General features: G+C 38.5%; 2 protein-coding genes across 5 annotated transcripts in view; one reads left to right on the forward strand and one right to left on the reverse strand.

Moving 5' to 3' along the window:
* The first annotated feature begins 1,760 nt into the window (after positions 1 to 1,760).
* Positions 1,761 to 13,928, forward strand: LOC126936604 (vitamin D 25-hydroxylase). 3 transcript variants are annotated; one of them, XM_050759418.1, is made up of 5 exons: positions 1,761 to 2,083; positions 8,201 to 8,342; positions 11,281 to 11,913; positions 12,488 to 12,817; positions 13,637 to 13,928. In XM_050759418.1, exons 1-5 carry the CDS (start codon positions 1,859 to 1,861, stop codon positions 13,810 to 13,812), a joined length of 1,506 nt encoding a protein of 501 aa, XP_050615375.1. In that variant the 5' UTR covers positions 1,761 to 1,858; the 3' UTR covers positions 13,813 to 13,928. The 3 variants fall into 3 exon arrangements, with proteins under 3 accessions (XP_050615375.1, XP_050615377.1, XP_050615376.1); XM_050759420.1 differs by having other exon boundaries at positions 1,989 to 2,083; positions 11,690 to 11,913; XM_050759419.1 differs by lacking the exon at positions 1,761 to 2,083 and having other exon boundaries at positions 3,910 to 8,342; positions 11,690 to 11,913.
* A 3,849-nt stretch (positions 13,929 to 17,777) lies between these two features.
* Positions 17,778 to 22,736, reverse strand: part of PDE3B (phosphodiesterase 3B) — a 215,513-nt gene continuing 210,554 nt past the window's right edge. For both annotated transcript variants that reach the window (XM_050759408.1, XM_050759409.1), the window contains one exon: positions 17,778 to 22,557. In XM_050759408.1, coding sequence (XP_050615365.1) covers positions 22,343 to 22,557 — 215 coding nt within the window. In that variant the 3' untranslated portion in view covers positions 17,778 to 22,342. The remainder of the gene's footprint in view (positions 22,558 to 22,736) is intronic.

Below are 22,736 nucleotides of genomic sequence, written 5' to 3' on the forward strand. Positions count from 1 at the left end.
AAAAACTAAAAGCCCTGACTAACTTGCTGACTTCTGCAGTGTCCTTGCATGGGAGATGTAGAGAAATTGGAAACACTCTCAGAGGACAAGGTTTGCTTAGTACATGATGCCTTTGCCCTTGATATTTCTTCTGTTTGGAATATTTTCCCCTATATCTGCCTCAAATTTCCCTTCTATAGTAGGCAGAATAATGCTCCCCTCCCCCCATATGTCCACATACTAATCCCTAGAACTGTGAATATGTTAGGTTTCATGGCAAGAAGAATTAAGGTTGCAGATGGAATTAAAGGGCTAATCAGCTGACCCTGAGTCGGGGATTATCCAGGTGGGCCCAATATCATCACAACGATCCTTATAAGTAGATCGTTGAGACAGCCATGTTGGAAGGATCTGAACTGACATTAATTGCCTTGAAGAGGAAGGAATGGGGATGAAAGTCAAGGAATGTGGGCAGCCTCTAGAAGCTGAAAAAGATAAGGAAATAGAATCTCTCCTACAGTCTCTAGAAGGAATGAAGTCCCACTAACACCTCTCTGTCAGCCCAGGAAGACTCACTTTGGACTTCATACCTCAAAAACTGTAAGAAAATAAATTTGTGTGGTTTTTAAGCCATCAAATTGGGGGTAATTTGTTACAACAGTGGTAGGAAACAAATACACCTCTTTAGCAGTTGATCTCAGCTCCAACGTCATCTTCCTAATAAGACTTTCCTTGACAGCCCTTGCTTGCTAAAATATCTCCCAAACCACCAGGCATTTTCTATAACGCACTTTTTGTTTGCTGATGATTATCTAAATTTATTGTATTTCCATTTTATTGCTCTTCCCTCTCATAAGAATGTAAGTTCTAGAAAGGGTGGGATTTTGTTGCTCTTATTCACCTATGTATCTCCATCGCTTAGGACATGGGAACATAGTAGACATTCAATTAATATTTGCTGTGTGAATGAGCCGTAAGGTAACGAGGACCATAAAACTCATGCCCTTCTAAATCACAATTAGAGGGCAGCTGTTAGAAGAGTCCCAAACCTAGTAAGTCCTGTGTTGCAAGGAACTGTCCAGTAGAAAACAGGAATAAAAACAGAATTAGCAAGAATAATATGAAATCAGTTGCTTAATTCCAGGCAGTGGAGGCAGAAATCTTGAATAGTAAATACTCTCCGTGAACAAGTGCAGACAAGAGTTCCGTGATTGCCAGTAAGTAATCAGTTTGGAAAGACCAGAGAGGGGTCAAATATAGGTAAACTGAGTTAATCACATAAACTGCTCAATCATCACAATTCTTAAAAGATCACACACAAAAATATATTAACAGGAGAAAAATAGTAAAACAGGACAAAACAGGAAAATTACTTTCTTTTACTACTGATGGGTCAGTTTTCTACTGGAAATTCTTAAAAGTATCAGGTTCAGCTAAAGACTGCAGTGTTGATCACCTCTCCAGTTTTCCTAGTCTGAAATGAAATAAGCAGACCTGGTACTTAAAAAGACACTTTAAGAAAGGGCTGGCCCCAGAGAGGCAGGATCCGCCTACTCCAGTGAGTGAGGCCGTCCTGACACCTGGTCAACATTCTGGTGTCAACATTCTGGAAAACGGCCTCCAGGCTCATTGCTCCGCCTAGAGCCGCGCCACCTCCAAAGGGTAGCACCCGCTACCCGCTCCGCAGAGCCGACTCCGAGCAGCGCAGAGCTGGAGGGTCGTCGTCCCGAGGGGACCTGAGCGCTCACTCAGTCAGCCAATGGCCACGGAGCTAGGGCGGGACCTGAGAGTATCCTGCCAATGGGAGTACGGCAGGGCTGGAGGCTGGAGTGCCAGGGACTCAGGACGGCCGTGGCGTTCGCACCCCCAGCTCGGGCAGATGTGGAAACTTTGGGGAGGTGAAGAGGGCGCAGCGGCGCTCGGCGGCGCGCTCTTCTTGCTGCTTTTCGCGCTGGGGGTCCGCCAGCTGCTGAAGCTGAGGAGGCCGATGGGCTTCCCTCCGGGGCCGCCGGGGCTGCCATTTATCGGCAACATCTATTCCCTGGCCGCCTCAGCCGAGCTTCCCCATGTCTACATGAGAAAGCAGAGCCAGGTGTACGGAGAGGTACCGCTCCGACGGGTCCCGGGCAGGGAGGGCCGCCAGACTGGCCCGGGCTGGCCAGGGCCTTCCTGGTTGGACTTATGGCCGCTCGTGAGCCGAGTAATAGGGACCTCTCCATATGCCGGCTGCCCGTTGAGGGACATCCGCTTCCAGGCTGTGGAAGGGAGAAGTCCTCGACGCCGTGCCCCCTGCAAGGGGAGCCCCGCCCCTGCCGGTGACCCACTCCGGGCCGAGGCCCCGAGGCGATACAGGCCTGATTTTCCCGCTACCGCTCGAGTTCTTGCTCCTGCGCCTGCGCCGTTTGGCTCGCCGGCTGCGGAGCCACTTCAGGTCCAGGTTGGACCCCTGCCCTCAGGGCGGGCGTCTTGCGAGTCGGCCTCGCAGCTCTGTGGAAGCTGCACGCGGCTTGTCGGAAAATTAAGGCGTTCTAAATTCTAGATGGTTAATAACAGATTCTTCGGTGTTTGCAGTCGATGAACTACTGGTGTAGGCGTTTGCTGTGAGAATGGAGAACGCAGGGGAACGCCCCTAACTGAGAAGCTGGCCCTGGGAAATGACTGTGAACGCGTGAATGAATTGATGACTAAAATCCGCTGCGGGGGTCCCACAGCACAGATGGCAATGCCATTCTGACTGGCTGGGAACGGCCCCTTAGCAGATACTTAAAAGGCGCCTTCTGTGTGCCACTGTCACTGCCAACTTGGTGACTCATTTAAAACTCACAACCAGCCGGTGAGGTCGGTACTTAGCTCCTCCTCAATCTGCGGAGGAGAAAGCAGCACGGAAATGCCTTGTGACTGGCAGCGGAAAAGGCGACCCCCGCATGTGTGTGGGTGTCCTGAAGTCCGGAGGGGGCAGGAGTTTCCACGGGGCCTGACCAGAGCTTTACCTGTTTTGTTTTGAATTACACTTATTTATATGCAACTACAGGCCTGACGCTAGCGGTGAAAAAGGCAGATACAGCCTTTTAAGGAGTTGGCAGATGAGTGGGAGAGAAAACTAATCTCTTTATCGACCACAGGCTGTGGTCAGTGTTTTGAAGGAAAAGTACAGGGATGTTTGGCAACTGTGGTATTTCAGGTTTGACCTTAAATCCTTACTTAAACCAATTTTTACAAGAATTGGGCTAGGTGCCCGGGCGCGGTGGCTCACGCCTGTAATACCAGCACTTTGGGAGGCCCAGGCAGGCGGATCACGAAGTCAGCAGATCAAGACCACCCTGGCTAACACGGTGGAACCCCGTCCCTACTAAAAAAATACAAAAAATTAGCCGGGCGTAGTGGGGGCGCCTGTAGTCCCAGGTGCTCGGGAGGTTGAGGCAGGAGAATGGTATGAACCCGGGAGGAGGAGCTTGCAGTGAGCTATCTCGCCACTGCACTCCAGCCTGGGCGACAGAGCAAGACTCTTTCTCCAAAAAAAAAAAAAAAAAAAAAAAAAAATTGGTCTAGGTTTCTAGAATAGAAAGTCACTAATGGTTTACGTTCCTTTCACGACTCACTAATAGTTTACGTTGTTAAAGGTAAGCTGGACGAGGTAACAAAAGTATGTGTAATTCTTAGATCTTATTTTCCAGCCGACAGTTCTCCCAGAATTGAGTTTATTCAAAATGTGAAAGCATAAGACTAGAGATCGGGTCTTCTGCCAGACAAAACTTGACCCCTGTTCTGAGACTTAGTTTTTTTTTTCATCTCGTTAGTGAGAATAACAACGGAAAACAGTAAAGTGCTACTCAAGTGTTCTGGTTATTGTGTGTGTTATTAGTTTCTTTTTTTTTTTTCTTTTTCTTTTTTTTTTTTTTTGAGATGAGTCTCACTCTGTCGTCCAGGCTGGAGTGCAGTGACGCCATCTCGGCTCACTGCAAGCTCCGCCTCCCGGGTTCATGCCATTCTCCTGCCTCAGCCTCCCGAGTAGCTGGGACCACAGGCACCCGCCACCACGCCTGGCTAATTTTTTGTATTTTTTAGTAGAGACGGGGTTTCACTCTGTTAGCCAGGATGGTCTCGATCTCCTGACCTTGTGATCCGCCCACCTTGGCCTCCCAAAGTGCTCGGATTACAGGCGTGAGCCACCGCGCCCGGCCTATGTTATTAGTTTCTATACCCAGAACAGGTTTGTTCGACCTCCAAGTTTGAAAGTATTTTTAAACAAGTTATTTGAAATGGTTTCTCACAGAAAAGGGAATTAAACGTTTCTTATATAAGTATTTGAACTGAAAGACACTCTGTATTACTATGAATATTTATTTTGGGCAGGGGGTTGTCTAAGTCCCCTATCATAGGTTACAAATTATAAACGTACTAGACTGTCGTCTTGAGATATTTAGATCGGTTCAATAGATAAGAATTGGGCATGAGCAGCTAGTTTTATTACTGGTACCACTTTTGAGGGAACCATGGTTCTTTACGGAGAAAGCTCTTGACTACAAATGAAATAGGACTAAACTGTTACTAGCTGCAGTGGGGCAGAGGAAAAACTGAAAGGAGCAAACATGAAAAAGAATATGCATCAAAGAGTAGATAGACGTTGTTTGCCTCACTATGCCTTAGGTTTAGTTGATAACCACCAAACATATTAACTCTAGGCTACAGCAGCATTTGATCTTTATCCTGGTGTGAAACATCTCTAAAGATCTCCCATTATTTTAGAGATATATTCCAATTCTGACAGACTCTCAAAGTTGGTATAAATTGTTAAAATACTATACCTTTTTTTGGAAGTGGAAGAAGACTGTTCCCTCCTGTAATTCCGAAAGGTTATGAAAAGTTGTTCCTAGGACTTATTTCTAAATAAAATCTTAGTTTCCCACTGTCTTTTAAATTTGAGATGTATGCTCACAGAAAACAAAAACAAAAACAAAAACCCCAAAAAACACTGGACTTTAAAATTACTTAGGACAGTCACTTCAGGTGATACCCGCCTTTGTGTTAATCTGTGAATTCAGTTCTGCTTTGTGATTCTTGAAAGTTAAACAGCCAGTCCTCAGGACTTATATATTCATTTTAAAGGCAATCTTATATAGAAGTGTATCACACTGAAAATTACCATTTCCTTGGAGATTCATTCTGAATGTTTAAATTTCTGCAGTAACTTTAATCTTAGTCTAGATTTAGAGAGGCATTCTCTGGCTAGCAAAGCCAATACAAGTGGCTTTATCAGATTATTTTCAGGTAATGGACTTAAGGACAATAAAATTATTCCATTAAGGCAAGTAGAATTGACAGTGTATTAATTTATTTTTACAGCATTTATTGAGAACTTTATGCACGGCACTGAATGAGATTCTGTGTAAGGATTCAAAGATGAAAAAGATGAAATCACTGCTCCTAGGGAGTTTATAATTTAGCAGGCAGGCAGAAGACAAGAATATGAATGTTTCGGGTCCAAGATAGTGTTAAATAAGTGCCATGGGAGCTTCTAAACTCCCATGTGTGGTTCAAAGCAGAGAGAAAAAGAGTGCCCCAAGAAAGGCATCATGGAGGATCGTCCCTAAAGAGTTGGTATGGTTATGATAGTATGGCAGTCAAGGGAAGCATTCAAAATGAGGGAACAAACCAAGCAAAGGTTGAAAAGTGTGGCAGTCATCTAATGGTTTTCATCAACAGCACTTTGCACATTTGTCTGTTATTAGCACTTAGCCCATGATGTTATAATAATATGCTTAAATGTATATCTCTACAACTATTCGTTAATTCAACGTCTATTTCTATTGTCATATGCTGTGCACTGTCCTAGGTGCTAGAGATATAGCAGTGACCAAAACAGAGATTCCTGCCCTTATGTAGCTTATATTCTATGGGGGGAAGACAGACAATATACATAAACACAATTAAGTAAATTATATAATATGTTCAAAGAGTACAGAGCAGGAAGTAAACTAAATTGGGGTAAGGGAATGGAGAATGTTAGTGGGTCAGATTTTAAATTGCTTAATCAGAACAGTCTCACCACAAAGATAGCATCTGAACAAAGACTTAAAGGAAATGAAGGAGCAAGCTATAGGAATATGAAAAGGAAGAACATTCTAGACTAAGAGAAGAGCAAGAACAAAGGCCATAAAGCAAGAGAATGCCATGTTGAGAATTACCTGTAAAAAGACAAGGATGAAATTAAGGAGGCCAGTTAGGAGATTGTTGTTATAAGGGAGAAATGCAGGTGACTTAGATTGGTCACCTGCAGGTTATAATAAATTGTCTGATTCTGTTTATATTCTGAAAGTAGGAACAGCATAACTGCTGAGCAGTTGGATGTGGAGTTTGGAAGAAAATAATGAGTCAGTGTGGGTGACTGCAAAGTTCTGGGCCTCAACAACTTGAAGGATGTATGGAGTGGTCATTAACTGGGAGAGTGAAAAATTATGAGTAGGGCTGGTTTGGGCGAGGGAAAGAGACTTGGAGATCACAGAGTGATCTAGAAGAAGGCAAGGAAAATGTTTTGTGTATTCCTCTTTACATCTCTGCCAGCATTATAATTAGCCCATAATTGGCACTAAAAATTATTGAATAAATCAAATAATATATAAGCTAATCTGTACCCTTCCATAGATCAAAGCAGTTTAAGGATAAGTTTTCACAATTTGAGTTACAAACCTTTACTAAAGTCCTTGAAAACAGTGTATACAGGAATACATATTAGTTCAAGTAAAAATTTCTCCAGTTCTACCCTCAAATACAGGACTATTTCAGATTGTTGAGTAAAGGTGGATTGTGTAACAACTTTCTCAAGCCATGGCTCCTCCTTGCTTTTTATGGTCCCTGGTGTCCATAGTTTGAAGTTCTACCCTGAAGCGCTATCTGAAATACATTTGCCCTCTGTTCTGCCTTCATAGTGACACAACTTTAAGTTCATGGTTCTTTTACTATCCTTGTGGAATGCCATCTTTTTTATCGTCTCTGCTAAAGTTCACTTCTGCGAAGAGACTTTCCTTTAATAGGACTACATTACTGCATTGTCCCCTCTTTGCTCAGCTGGTAGCCATTCCCTTTTACTTAGAACTCTTCTGTTGTCACTTTTGACTAATACCACTGCTTATGGCAGGCAGTCAATGTTCTTTTCCCAAGGTTCTGGATATACCTACTGCTCAGTTGGCAGAGCCCACCCTTATGCCAAAGACTCTGGTGGCCCCATTACTCAGCTGGTTAGTTGTTACCACTTGGCAGTCCTCATGACCTTTGCTGATATAACTTTCTGCTGAACTTTTGTTCTCTGCTAAGCCTCCTGTTTTCTTCTGAAGTAGCGTGTGCCATGGCTAAATCTCTTTGACTTGTTTGCACAGGGATAAGGCTTGTCTCAGTATTTTGGCTGTAAAAAGCTATCCAGAAAGGATGGCAATAAGCAGTCTTAAGGAAGTATCATTCTCTCACTGGACTAGGCTCTTACATTGGGTTAGCTAGAATAGACTACAGGAGGTGTGACACTGTAAGTGAACCTGAGGTGAGGCACAGGGCAGACAACTCCAGCAAGGCATGGAATGGATTCTGTTTTGCCTTCCCCTTAACTGAGAGGCAACTACCTAATGTATGTGGTAAATGCCTTTCCTCCAAGGTTAGGTTCCCTTAGAGCCCTGTTCATTCCCTTTGTGGAATACAGAGAGCCAAATACAAATGGGCTTAGTTACAGTATGTTTATACTTCAAAGTTGTCTCTCAGGTCTTTGACAATCCTCTCCCTCACTTAGCCTCATTCATCTTGGAAATAGAAGGAGATTCCTAGATATCATTGAACATTTTGAGGTAGAATGAATCATAAGAGAGCATGTATATCAAATATATTTTCTATGGCAATACTGAAGCCTAAATAGGTTAAGTGTTCTGCCCAGAGTCTTATATCTCTTTAATGGCAAACCTTAAACTAGACTCAGGCCTCCCAAGTCCAGTACCCTTTTCATTATACTGTTGGTAAGATTGTGACTTCAGGCACTGAATGGCATAATGAAATCACACAGTTTTGCATGGCTTATAGAAGGAGGGCACTCTGAACATTGTCAGGTGAGTAATAACTGCCTATATTTTCAGGGACGTAACAAATACTGGAAAAGCCACACTTACCACTTGTAGATTTCCATGGTTATATTTCTCCATACATTCTGCCATTTAAATGTTGTTTTTCTTCTCTCTTCTCAAAGATCTTCAGTTTAGATCTTGGAGGCATATCAACTGTGGTTCTAAATGGCTATGATGTAGTAAAGGAATGTCTTGTTCATCAAAGTGGAATTTTTGCAGACAGACCATGCCTTCCTTTATTCATGAAGATGACAAAAATGGGAGGTATGTTTATTTGCACCTATTTAGTGATTTACTAAGCTATTTTAAATCACATTTCTTATTTTAAGTTTTAGTGCATAGAGTTGGGATTATTTTGTACTGATTAATAAGAAACTATTTACTTATAGAACCTGGTATCTGAGGACCTTTCAGGCTGTACTACTTTCATATTTTAGACCAGTACATTGCTAATTCTGTTGTGGTTCAGCTCTAATAAGTATTATAAACTTTTAAAGAATCAGCACCTAATAACATCTGCAGGTTTTGTGAAACAAGTTAGGAATAAACACATACTTGCACTTGAATCCAAAGTGCCCTTTTGAACCCAGTCTTGAGTACTTGATGACATTTTTACTATCGTTTTACTTAAAAGCTTACAGAACTTGAAGCAGCTTTCTTGACTACTAATCACTGTGATTAGTAGGTGTAGAGTTGCATGGCTTGTGTAAAGGACTAGCGTTCTGTATGGTTTAGTATTGATCAGTGTCGGAGATTCCATATTCAACAAGGGGGAGAGACTGAAAGTTGACAAAATCGGTAAGAAGAAAGCAGCAACAGACAGCCTAAAATAGAATGTTCAAATCACATACAGTGGTTTTAATAGTTAATAGTATAAGACTTTTTACTGAAGTTGTATCCTAAATTCTCTAATATGAGTTTCACATTTAATTTCAAAGAAAAATTTAACAATATCTTGGTTACATAGGCAAAAACTAAAGACATTGATTGAAAAGACAAAAATAAAACTCCTATATTACATCACAAAGGAAATCAACTAATGCAGAGAAAGCACAAATTGTAAAAGACTGAATTCTCAGGCCAGGGTATAATGATACTTGAAAGCAGTAATATAAATAAAAAACAAGCAATTAGACCAAATAAGAAGCCACAATTATAATAGACCTTTAAAAAGATGATGAAAATGAAAGATGATGCAATCACAGTAATATTTGAGACAAAGTATATATTTTTCAAAGCTGTAAATTTATTGTTTAGACTATTTTCATCATAAATCATTTGACTTAAGATTTTTAAAAACCAGGTAGAAAATTATGTGTTGCTTTAAGTTACTATGTACTGACCTTGGAAGTAGAAAATCATGGCCACTATTAGCCCACTGTGTGAATGGAAAAAAGTTGCCCTTTGGGTGGGCCCAGCGTCATGCCCAGGCACACAGCTTGGCCAGTGTAGGGTTATTATAAACAGTGCTCCTCTGTACCTTCTTGTGTATATATCCCATGTGCACATATTTCTCTAGGGCTGGTTTCATCTTGGCACCATTGCACTAGCTGTTCCTTCTAACTACAGTGGTCTTTCCTCAGGTATTTGCTTGTTTCACTTCCTCATCTCCTGTGAGTCTTTACTCAATGTCATCTTCTCAGTGAGCCTTTTGCTGACTACCCTATATCTTTTTACTTGCTATATAATTTATTTGTTGTTTTGTCTGTCTCTCCTACTAGTGTCTAAGCTCTGTGAGGGTAGGGATCTTTGCTTCTTTTGTTCCCTGATACATTCCTGACACTTAGAACATTGCCTGGAACATAGTAGGTGTTCCACAAATACATGTTAAATGAATATTTGTTGAACGAATAGTCATCTGGGAGTATAGAAAAAAGAATGGACTATGGGAATGTAAGATTGCTACACAGCACTAATGACCCCCTCACATATGGTAACTTTTTAATAAGCTCTACATTCAAAAATTATTGCACAATAAGTTGTTGGAATGTAAATTTTGTGTGTACCTCATGTACACAAGAGAATGTGACATTTTTCATTGTGGGTTGTGTTAGTCCATTTTGTATTGCTATAAAGAAATACCCAAGGCTGGGTAACCTATAAAGAAAAGAGGTTTAATTGGCTCATGGTTCTGTACACTTTATAGAAAGCATGGTGCTGGCATCTGCTTCTGCTGAGGCCATCTGCTTCTCCTGAAGCTCACAATCATGGCAGAAGGCATTGGAGAAAGCCAGCATGTCATATGGCAAGAGTGGGAGCAACAGAGCGAGTAGGGAGAGGTCCTTAACTTTTAAACAACCAGATCTCACATTAAGTGAGCAAGAACTCACTTATCACCAAGAGGCTGTTGTAAGACCATTCATAAGGGATCTGCCCCTATGATCCAATCAGTTCCCACCATGCCCCACCTCCAACATTGGGAATCACATATCAGTGTTAAATTGATCATAGGTACAACCGTGTCCCAGTAATGAGTGAAATTTTGAGTAAAGTACATGTTACATAAATATGTGCACTGAAGATGTTGAATTAATTTAAGGGGGAAATTTTCCATAGTAGCCACATCAAAACAGCAGATACATTGTGGAGACTCTGAAATTTTAAGGTAGGCAATATCAGCATTAGAAAAGTTTGAGCTTCATGTTTGCCCTTCTTTTGACTTCAGCATTTTGACTATATTGACAGCTCATTCAGAGTTCCCTTATCCCTGTCATAGTTACTTGATTGTCTACCATATCCCTTTTTAACAGGAGGAAATTTATATTCTAAAATCCATTCTCTCTTAAGCAGAAAATTTCTAATCCTAGAAGGATGATTTTTTAGGTGTTTGTTTAGTCTAAGATAAAATTTTGCCCATTGAACATGCGGTCATTTCTCTTTGGTAAATTAGGCTTATGGTAAAATTTGGATAATATATAGTCACCTGGCCCTATTTCACCAGGTTAAATTACACAAGACTGACTAGCTTCTTGTGGTGGTGCAATTATAGGTCTTTTCTACCAGTCCACAGATAAGGAGTGGAAAACCTTTATCTGTTATAATACTCTGGCTAATGAGTTGCTGAGAACAGGACCCAACCATGTAGTTATATAGGAGTATAATTTGCAGAAAGATGACTAACCATCCATTAAAACATTTTGTTCCCTTTCATTTTTTAGATACAGAGAAATAGGAATTATACAATATTTTAATTTTTTTTCAGGCCTACTCAATTCCAGATATGGCCGAGGATGGGTCGATCACAGACGATTAGCTGTAAACAGCTTTCGATATTTTGGATATGGCCAAAAGTCTTTTGAATCTAAAATCTTGGAAGAAACCAAATTTTTCACTGATGCTATTGAAACTTACAAAGGTAGACCTTTTGACTTTAAACAATTAATAACGAATGCTGTTTCAAACATAACCAATCTGATCATTTTTGGAGAACGATTCACTTATGAAGACACCGATTTTCAGCACATGATTGAGTTATTTAGTGAAAATGTGGAACTAGCTGCCAGTGCCTCAGTCTTCTTGTATAATGCCTTTCCATGGATTGGCATCCTGCCTTTTGGAAAACATCAACAGCTGTTTAGAAATGCATCTGTGGTCTATGATTTTCTCTCCAGACTCATTGAAAAAGCTTCAGTCAACAGAAAGCCTCAGCTACCTCAGCATTTTGTTGATGCTTATTTTGATGAGATGGATCAAGGTAAAAATGACCCATCATCTACTTTCTCCAAAGAAAACCTAATTTTCTCAGTGGGTGAACTCATCATTGCTGGAACTGAAACTACAACCAATGTGCTACGGTGGGCGATTCTTTTCATGGCCCTTTATCCTAATATTCAAGGTGAGGATTCTCTTGATGATCTCAGGGTCTATCCTTACATGTAGGGTTCATACATGTTTTTGAGTCTTAGCCATGCACAATACATTTTCTTTAGGAACTCCTGCTATGTCAGCCAAGGACAGAAATATTTAATAGCTACAAAAAAGAGTTTCCAAATCTATTATCTCAATTCATGTAAAAAAAATCTCTGAAAGAGGTCTTATTATGCTTATTTTATAAATGAGAAAAAACGCTGTATCTGCAAGTGGCAGAGCTGGAACCTGAACTCTGATAGAATTTAAAAAACTAATTTTATGCTTTACTATTTTTCTTACTCCAATTCTAGGTTTGTTTGATGTTTATTCTTATTACTTATGTCTTTCACAATAGAGCTACCCAGAGCACTGGGTACTATTAGTACAAGATATATAGCATATATTTCAACAGAATGCCCAGATAATAAAAAATCTGAATCTGGATGTATCTATATCCTATTGGCTTGTTATTGGTTATCATTTATTTTATTCCAGAGGGAAATAACTTTAGCTATAATTCTAAGAATTGCATAATAACTTGAATACTTTTTCTCTGACAGGACAAGTTCAGAAAGAGATTGATTTAATTATGGGCCCCAATGGGAAGCCTTCTTGGGACGACAAATTCAAAATGCCTTATACTGAGGCAGTTTTGCATGAAGTTTTGAGATTCTGTAATATAGTTCCATTAGGGATTTTCCATGCAACCTCTGAAGATGCAGTTGTACGTGGTTATTCCATTCCTAAAGGCACAACAGTAATTACAAATCTTTATTCTGTACATTTTGATGAAAAGTACTGGAGAGACCCAGAAGTGTTCCATCCTGAGCGATTTCTGGACAGCAGTGGATATTTTGCCAAGAAGGAAGCTTTGGTTCCTTTTTCCCTAGGTAAGAGAACTTTCACAGGGGCGTAACTTTAGAATAAAGGATAATGATAATTCATTAGATATAGCATCTTAATCTGAAGCATCCTCCTGTAGAATTAAATATCCCAATTCTAAAAACACAGAACTGATTCTTACAGGAGAGAATGATTTAATTGGAAGTAATTAACACCTGTTTCTGCTTAATATAAGCCTTAATTTATCAACTATAGATGGACTTTTGAGAACCCCTGGCTTCTTCTAAAACTGTTTTTGCTTGTGGCTTTTTTGCCCATAATCAAAACTTGTGGAATGAGAAGCCAGTAACCCAGAGAGGGAAAAGATACAGTCACTTAAGTAAAACTAGAATCTCACTATCTTGGCTTCTGGTTATTGTATTTCATCTTCAACTAGGAAAATATTGCTTCTTCTGTGAAAAGGTACAAAAGACCCATGGAAAATGGACTAGAAACTCTTCCCCTTCATTGGGGAAGAACACACACTTAGTTGAAATGAAGCGGACTTTTCTTGAGCAAAATGTCTCACCTCAAATTAGATCTTTTGTGGCATATCTTAGGCTCTGTTGCAGCATGGGAGGGAAGTGGGAGATGGAACTAAAGTCTTACAAAAGTCCATGGTCTGACAAAAGGAGGTAAATGTATGGGTTCTAGGAGCTGAAGTGTCAAATCCTATTCTTTGAGATTTAAGAGAATCCTTTAATAAACATAATTCCCTCTTACTTTCTTTAAATTCCAGATTTCCTGAATGACACCCAAATATTAGACATTAATTTTGGTAAAGATTGTGGGTTTAAAAAATTATTATATCTGCTTTTTCTGTTTAGGGAGAAGACATTGTCTTGGAGAACAGTTGGCTCGGATGGAAATGTTCTTGTTTTTCACAGCATTGCTTCAGAGGTTTCATTTGCATTTTCCACATGAACTAGTTCCAGATCTGAAGCCCAGGTTAGGCATGACATTGCAGCCCCAACCCTACCTCATCTGTGCTGAAAGACGCTGAAAGTGCCTGGATGTTTTCGGGAGCAAGGATGTATATTTGCCTTATCCCTGAACTTGGTTTAATCAAATCAATGTGTGTATTAGAATAAAAGTCACAGCATCATAAAGCCAAATGAACACAGATGTGTCTTAAAATAGTACTGGAGCAGAAACAAGCACTAGTCATGATTGCTTTTCAAGATTTTATGACTTCTGGGGTAAAATTCTCTGTTGAGAGACACAAAGGTGCAAATGATGGGTGTTGCTTAAAATGCTAAGAAGAGTCATGGATGCCCTAAGCAGAGCATCTTGTTTAGTAGCAGGTACTTTTATCCCTTCCTGACTTCATCTGGCTTCTGTCCTGGGGGGCCTTGGTTCCAGAAACCAGCTCCCTTCTGATCAGGTATTGTCATTAATGAACTGTGTGGTACCAGTCCAGTTTAATAGAGGACTACAGAATAAATTAAAACCCAAATAAATGAGTTTGGACTTTAGAGGTATTTTAGATATGGTGGGAGATTGTAGAAGAAATATGTATTTAATGTAGAGCCTGCCAGTGCTTTCGTATCTTACTCCCTGCTCTGTCTTCATAAGAACTGTGTCATTCTTCTTATAAATGAGGGTCTGTGTGACCCTGAGTGTCCACCTTCATAGCAGCAGTTAAGTAGATAGGACATTACAATAATATATTTAAAATTTTAAATGATACATGGTTGTTGAATCTTTGTTGGCACATTTTCCCTGGCACCACTTCTTTCTAAAACTAATCACAAGGATTAAAGATTGAATTCACTTATATCTTTTAGAGGTCTCTAGGCATTTCCATGGGTTAGTGTTATTTTTCTAAAGATAATTATATTCAAATCCAAAAACATGCTCTAGAGATAGGGTAACTGTGTAAACTGGCACACTTGAGAGTGAATGGGTCTTCCTATTCATAGTTATATCAGGACAACAAGAGTAAATTGTGACTGCCCTAAACAAACTGGAATGTATATTGACCCATTTATAGCTATTTTTACATCATCATTTCTTATAAAGTTGTGAAATTATGGGTACATGCTCTTGTAACATGGCTCATGAATAGTTGCAGCCTCAGAGTCAGCGCACACAACAATGACTTCTATTAAGAATATGGATTTAACCTTAGTTTGGACTTACCTGTTGAACAGTTTCAAGTTTGTGTGTTATACATCAGGAGTCTGCATCTTGGATATATTCAGATGTTTCCAGTTGCAAGGGGAAGAAAATCCTTGCAAGTTCACTTAAATAATAAAAGGGAAATTTGGAGGAAGGGTGGAAGTTTTAGGGTCCATATGGCTTAGATGTTACATGGTGTAATCAAAGATTCTGCTTCTTCCCACTTCTCAATTTTGCCTTCCAGATGATACCAGCTTTATCTTAAGGCTAGCTCATGGAGTACATGTGCTTTGCCCACCTCCATACAGAGAAAGCAAGCTTAGATCGTTTCTGGGAGAGCAAGGGAATTTTTTAAATGCCCCCAGAAAACTGTTTTTTGTGTCCTATAGGTTCTGAGTTATGTGCCCATCCATTAATTTAAAACTATGGTTTGTGAGTGTAATTATGGTTCACTTAGCCTGAACATATGCCTGACTACTAGAAGTAGTCATGGAGTTGGCTTCTTCTAAAATACATGTGCTACATATGGGTGATGTAGTTATCTAAACAAAACTAGGGCTAATTATGAAGAGAAGAGGAACTATAAGTCAGAAGACCAACTATAGTGTCTGCCTCACTTGCTAAGCCAAGCAACTTTCCAACCTACCTTCCTGAATCTTTCTGTAATTATTTTATTTTAGTTTTTCAGAGATAGTTGTCCAGGCTGGTCTTGAACTCTTGGGCTCAAGCAGTCCTCTAAGCTCGGCTTCCCAAAGTGCTGGGATTACAGGCATGAGCCACCACACCCAGCCCCAACCTTCCTGAATCTTGACAAACATATTCAGGTTGCTCCTTAATCTTTGCTCTTTCTTTGACATAGCAAATCTGTCATCCCAGGGTCTCCTACTTACTGTCATATCTGCTATAAGAGCCTAAGTTGAACTTTAAGGTAGTTTTACTGGGTAAAACAACTTAGTGAACTGAAGTAGATTATAATAAAAGTTGAGGAGGCTTTCTTTTGCTTTTGAGTACTACCACTACTGCTGCTAGTACAATTTAGGAACTCAATAAATCTATGCAGAATGAAGATCATGCTATTTTCACAGGTTAATTGTCAAGCCAGACAAATTATAAAAGATGTAGCTTCATCAACTTTTAAAGGTAGAAGAACCTTAACTTCACTTAATGTGCTCATTTTATAGCCAAGGAAATAGAGGTTTACACAGGGGAAGTGAATTCTCTAGATCACGGCAGAGGCATGCCTTATTTCATTCCATATTCCTTTTATTCACACCCAATAATTTATCTTACACTTTACAATTTATAAGGCTGTTTTTCATTATACTTTCAACTCGATTATTTGGAACCAGTTAGCTGTGGTAAAAATAAAATGCTACACTTTTGGAAAAATATAAATTAACATGAATTAGTAAGTAATCCATACTGGAAAAATCTGTTTTTTGAAATTACATTGTAACAGATACATTGGATCTGTGCAATAAGGATGCCTTCTCTCTTATCAGTTAGTGCTAAGCTACTGATTAAAATGTTAGAGATCTAATTTCTGATTCAACAAGTGAGCACGCTTGTTTTTTCTCACCTATCACTGAAATAACCATTAAGGATAGAAAATGGAATAAAGGCATTGAGAATACGGGTGGAGGGCAATGTTAGTGGATCAGATACTTTGAAATTTTAGGAGATGGAAGGTGAATGGAAAAATATAGAAAACCACAAACAAAACCATGCATAGACGAAGCCAGAGGTGGAGATGGGAGCCCATTCTTCATGGAATAGCTATGGAGAAAATCAGTACATAAGGAGAGAAGTAGGTAAGGATAACTTTTTCTAAAAGTGGAAAGAAATCAAGCAGATTTACTGGGATAAACAGCTGAACAATTTGCCCCGTCTCATTTTCTCCTCCTGTTTGTGCAGTTGTAGAATTTGCCTCCAAGTGCTGAAATAAGTATAAATAAGTTCGGGTTCCTATGCCAAGGAGATGGTGGTGCTCCTACCTGGAATTGGTGCCCTACATTGAGGGCTCCCTAATTTTGTCTGCTTTAAACGGTAAGTTCTCTAGCGCCTAAACTGTTAATCGGGTGTGAGGACAAGTTTCAGTGAACCAAGTGATGACTGGGGAAACATCAGCAAAAGGACTAGCCTTGAGCATTGAATAAATTTAAGTATAGAACTAAGACAATGGTGGCATAAATGTGACAATACTATCTGTTTTATACTCATAAAAATAATGCATCTAACAAAAAATGAGAAGAGGAGAAATGGTAGAACACAGAATAAGTTCTTTGCTTCATATAGTTAGAATTCAAAAGATATAGTTTAAAAGTGACAAGTAGTAGACGTTTAATAATATTTAACAGTACAAGAGTAAAGGATAATATTGCCTTAAATTGGGTAGTGGGAGATAGAGAAGAATATGTACAAGCTAATTTTTTAATTTATAGATGAGAAGCAGATACTATAAAGAAATGGGGTCCAAAGATAGTATAACTATTGCCACTGAATCAAAGATACACACTTTCTTAAACGTCATAATTAAAATGAGTTTTTAAGAAAAGAGCAAATAATATGAAGAATTAAGTCCTTACAGTCACATGAATAAATATAAATGGGCTTATCTCACCTATCAAAAAGGTGTTCATATAATATAGCATTGAATTTGATTTCAGACCAAATCCAATGCTATATTATTGTTGTATAGAAGAGATACTTAAAACATAGGTTAAAGGTTAAAAATAAAAGGACGGTTAAAGACATGCCAGGAAATACAAATAAAAAGAAAGCAGGAGTCATGATCTTAATAAAACAAGGCAGAATTCAAGTCAGAAAACATAAGACAAAAAAGTGCACTTTGTAATTCTAAGTACTATAATTCATAAGGACTTTATAACAGTTATAATACCACACCAAATAACAACTTTCATAAGGCAGAAATTATAAGACATGCAAAAACAAATAGGTAGAAGTACCTTAATACTGAGAGCCATGTTACCCAGGTTGGTCTCGAACTCTTGAGCTTAAGAGATCCACCCCCCTCGGCCTCCCAAAGTGCTGGGATTACAGTGTGAACCACCACACCCAGCCAAGAATAAGGAATTTTTCTGTGTAGTGATATGGTGAGATGTCCAGGATAATGAAACAAAGATACAGAATGTAGCAGTGTTAGCAAGCAAAAAGGGCTCATTGTCCAATGTACCAGAAGCCAATACTATGACACAGTTTTTGAGAAAAGCTTGATACTCAAAGTAGACTTCCAACTATTTGCTGTTGACTCCCAGATCCATACTTGTAGCCCATATCACTTTTCTGAATTCCATACCTACACTGAAATACACTTGGTTGTCTCAAGCCTCTTAATCTCACTTTGCTCTAATCTGAATTTGTCTCTTCACTCTCTAACACATCCAAAATCAATTCCTCTGATATACCCTAACTCAGTGAATGATATTGACAGCTGTCTAAATCTGAAATCTGGGAGCCACCCTTAATCTTTCTTACCCCCATACCAACTCCATATTAAATCATAACTCTGTTCACGTCGCTGTGGTCCACAATCTATTCCAGTCAATATCGCCAAGCACTCCCTTTGTCTAAATCTTGCTCTGCCATTCTGTCAAAAGACAAAATTAACAACAAATTGTTACAGATATAATTGGCTTTTATTCTAGATTCATGTATCAGGTAACTTGCATTCTACAAAATAGAATGAAATTCCCACTGGGTAATGGCAGAACAGTGGGTTTTGTAAGGATGGGAACAAGGAAACAGAATAATAGAAAAATAAAAACTGATCAGTTATCACTAGGTTACTTCAGATTACGTCTTCTTTGTACAGGTTAAAGCAGCGGGGACTTCCTTCATTATGCTCAGATAGACTGGAATCTCCTGTTTTGAGAAAAAACTAATCTGGGGATCAAGGTATTTCCTTAAAGTTTCAGTTTGATTGTGTGGCATTTAGTATGAATGACTCCATTTTGCTTTGGTCTGGTCTGTTGGGGCCTAGGTGCAGGAACTCAGTCCAAAACAATAGTTTTAAACCATTCAAAATACAGTTGACCCTTGAACAACATGGGTTCGAACTCCATGGCTCCACTTATATGTGGAGTTTTTCAGTAAATATAGTTGGCCCTGTATTGGCAGGTTCTGCATCCGCAACTAAATGCAGATGAAAATATAGTATTAGTGGGATGTGTAACCCTCGTATAGAGAGGGCCAACTTTTTGTATCTGCGGGTTCCACAGGGTTGACTGTGAGACTTGAATATATGACAATTTTTATAGCTGAGGAGGTCCTAGAACCAATCCCCCACATATAACAAAGGACAACTGAAGTATGCTATTTGATCCTCGTAAAATGTAAATCTAATCATGTTATTCTTCTGATTAAACTTTTTCATTGTTTCCCATTTCCTTTAGGAATAAAGTTTAAAGTGGCACGTCATGTTTTACAAGGCCCTTCATTAACCACCATCTCTCTACCACTCCCTCTTCTTGTGCTCTATCTTCCAGCCACCCTAAATCTCTTTGGCTCATCCAGTGTAGGGATGCTTTCTCTTCTGGCCTCTGTACACACTGTTATTCTCTCTCTACAAGCAGTCATTTCTGAGCTAACTCTTAATTCTTCAGTTCTGAGCTTAAAAGTCACATTCCTTTGAGAAGTGATGCATCTCTGCTCCACCTGCCACTCCTATCCCCTACACACTAGAAGAGCTTATATTAATCTGGCAATTATAATGAAGGAACCAGAGTTGTATCTATTTATCTCCTTTGTGAAGTTTGTTTCTATGAGATGATGCAATCTAGATACAGGGAATTTCTGATGACTTAAGTAAGCCAGAAACTCCAGGTTTCTTGTAAAGTAAGTAGAAAAAGCCAATAGCACCAACAAAGTAAGTAATGAAATAGCAGCAGGAAACAGCTTTCAAATCATGAAATAATTTCTAAAAGTACTTTTATGGAGAAAAATGTGTCAGTAGATACATATATACAGCACTAAAAGAATATTTCTAATACCAGTGGCTTTAAAAATAGGAGATTTATGATGAAAATTATTTTAACAAGAAATTAATCTGATTCAGTAGCAGTCAAAATAAGATCTGCAATATGGCTTATGGCAATTTCTCAAGTAAGATTTCATCTAATAGTACGGTGTGCATTTAATATACTCTCACATTCTTTCTTACACTTATGAATTTTTAAGTTTCAGCTCGGGAGAGATACTTTTTTGGGTTTCTTTAGGCTAGTTATTTTGACATATGTCAATTACTTAGCAAGGGTTAAATAATTTAAGGACTATATTATGTAAAAATGAGTTCCCAATAGTAATTGGATTTATAATTAAATCCAGTAAATCCAGTATTTGTAATTAAAAATGCTGCTTTTGAGAAAATAACATAAACTAAAAAATATATATATATATAAAACCCAATAAAAGACAGTATGGAAATGTGATTGAATCTCAATATGCATGCTTGCACATGTATGAATTTATACACATACACTTGTATGTATTCTGCAGGAGAGGAAGTAATAACAGAAATACACGTAAACATGATGGAAAATGTACTCTAGAGAAATATAAGGACAGGATATATACATTTCAAGTGCAAATAATTATCAGTTAAAATTTTATTAATCAGTAATAAGTGGTGGGACTGGTTTACAAATAGTGTGTGGCAATGGTAACAAAAGTGGCAGCAAGGAACTCAGCACTCACTCAACATGTCTAATAAATAAAGCTTAGTGATTAAATATTGATACTGTGAAGGATCAAAAATTCTAACACTTCCAGAGATCTTAAATTGGTATGTTTCAGATAAGCCAAATATTCTAGATAAGTAAGAAACTGCATGCCAATACCATATTCTAAAGGAATTACCTTGGAAAATTAATGGTTTCACTGTGTGCAAAATTGCATGAATCCAAAATATGATATGGTCTCCAATAATAATAGAAGATATTAGCCTACCATTTTGCCATCATTTTGGCTGATCTTTATATCTTCAAATGTATTTCACAAGTAGGGTACATATCCACACACTGGCAAGTTTACAAAACATTGTAAATATGGTCCATTTTCTTGTGATTATTTTGATAATATGGTTATTTAATAATGTACTTTTGTATGAAATGATTTATTAACATATTTAGATTTTTTATATGAAAAATAAGTATTCCAATTCTTTACTTGATCTCAGAAATCAGTCTTGCAGTTGGGCTTCAGAAATAATAAGTAGTGATAGGTCATTTCTGTCATGTAGTCTTGAGGCAGAGGGAAATTAACAGAAAGATGCACATCAGTTTGAGAGTAAACAAATGAGAACTAAGATATGGATCTAAAGATAACCACATATTCCAATTATTTATTCAATGTACGTGTCCTTTAGGGCTCACTATATTCCTTTTTTCTTTATCTTTAATGAGATTAGTTTCATTTGATTTTGCATTAAGGCAAAAGACAGACATCTCCTTTTCTTTGGTTTTAATTAGTTTCAAATTCATCTAAGAAGAAAAATGTTGCTCATTTCATAAAAGGTGAACCTTGGTATTACGGCAAATTTTTTTTCTTCTGACAAATCTGTGCTGTGTTTATATTAACTAAATCTTTAAAAATACAAATCCTGAGCTAGAGTAAAAATAACAATTTTGACTAAAGAATAAATCCCTTCATTGTTAAGCCTAAACAGCTTTAAAATTCAGCCATGGAACATAAAGAAGGTAAGACTGGAATTCAAACTTCTGATGTCCATGGCAAACCTGAATACTCTCAGCAGAAATAAAACACACATAGTAGATAATACACAATAGTAAAAAGCATCAGAAATTGATGCACCTGGATTTTGTTAAATATAACAAAGGTCACTCAGTCCTTCATGGATAAACCTAGCTGGGAGAATAGAACTTAACAGTGTATTGCATTGAGAAGAAATCCCTCAGAAAGGCAACACTGGATTCATTTTTAGACAGGCATAGACTTTTTTCCAAAACATTCAAAGACATAAAAGACACATTGGGAAATACAATATGAATCTATTTTCATAAAAGCGAAAGTTCTGGCCACTTTGGTAACTGAAATAAGTCACTTGAGTTTTTAGTTATAGCTGACCCCCAATGAAAAATAAGAGCTCACTACCCAGCAAAGCAGCATTATGACAAAGTATTCATACAATAGTGAAGGATTTAAGTAAGGGCTCTGCAATATGGGTCAACATGGATGGTATTCTTGGTTTAAGAATAGTTTTCTAGTTCCTGTGAAAGTGCATAGGAGTGGGAAACTGCCAGCAGAGCAAGGATCCTCTCACAGTATTAAGGCTTGTCCATGTGGGAATGGTCAGTTGAGAGTCAGCCGGTGGACACTAGGCAATGATTTCTGCCCCTGGGCACAGCCCTCTGGGCTTCTTCAATATGACTTTTCTTTTACTCAAACTGTCGCTCTTCCTCTTCATCTGCTTCTTCAATGACCTGAATCTCATCTGCTTGAGGTAAGGAGGAGTTCTCCACCTGCAGTTTATTCCCATCAGCTTTACATTTTTCTTCTTCCTCTATGATTTCCTTCCATATCTTGTGGTTTTCAGTGAGGTGGTGCATTAGCTGACAAAATATTTGCCGTCTGCTTTTCCTTCTTGGTGGTTCTGTGAAATTTAAAAGAAATATATTCTAATCACAGCAATATGATGTAATCATTCAACAAATATTAAGTGCCTATTATATTCTAGGTATCTAAGCACTGGGGTTACAAAAGTAAACAGTACTATAAAATAATAGTATAATAAAAATAGTATAATGAAATAGTACTATAAAAATAATCCCT

Source organism: Macaca thibetana, chromosome 14 (genome assembly GCF_024542745.1).
Source record: "Macaca thibetana thibetana isolate TM-01 chromosome 14, ASM2454274v1, whole genome shotgun sequence".
NCBI classification, from domain to species: domain Eukaryota; kingdom Metazoa; phylum Chordata; class Mammalia; order Primates; family Cercopithecidae; genus Macaca; species Macaca thibetana.

Excerpts from the sequence above, each read along its gene's own strand:
- LOC126936604 (XM_050759418.1), top strand. The coding sequence starts at position 1,859 with ATGTGGAAACTTTGGGGAGGTGAAGAGGGCGCAGCGGCGCTCGGCGGC. Across the intron at positions 11,914-12,487 it reads CCTTTATCCTAATATTCAAG|GACAAGTTCAGAAAGAGATT; the intron begins GTGAGGATTCTC and ends TTTCTCTGACAG. Across the intron at positions 12,818-13,636 it reads TTTGGTTCCTTTTTCCCTAG|GGAGAAGACATTGTCTTGGA; the intron begins GTAAGAGAACTT and ends TTTTCTGTTTAG.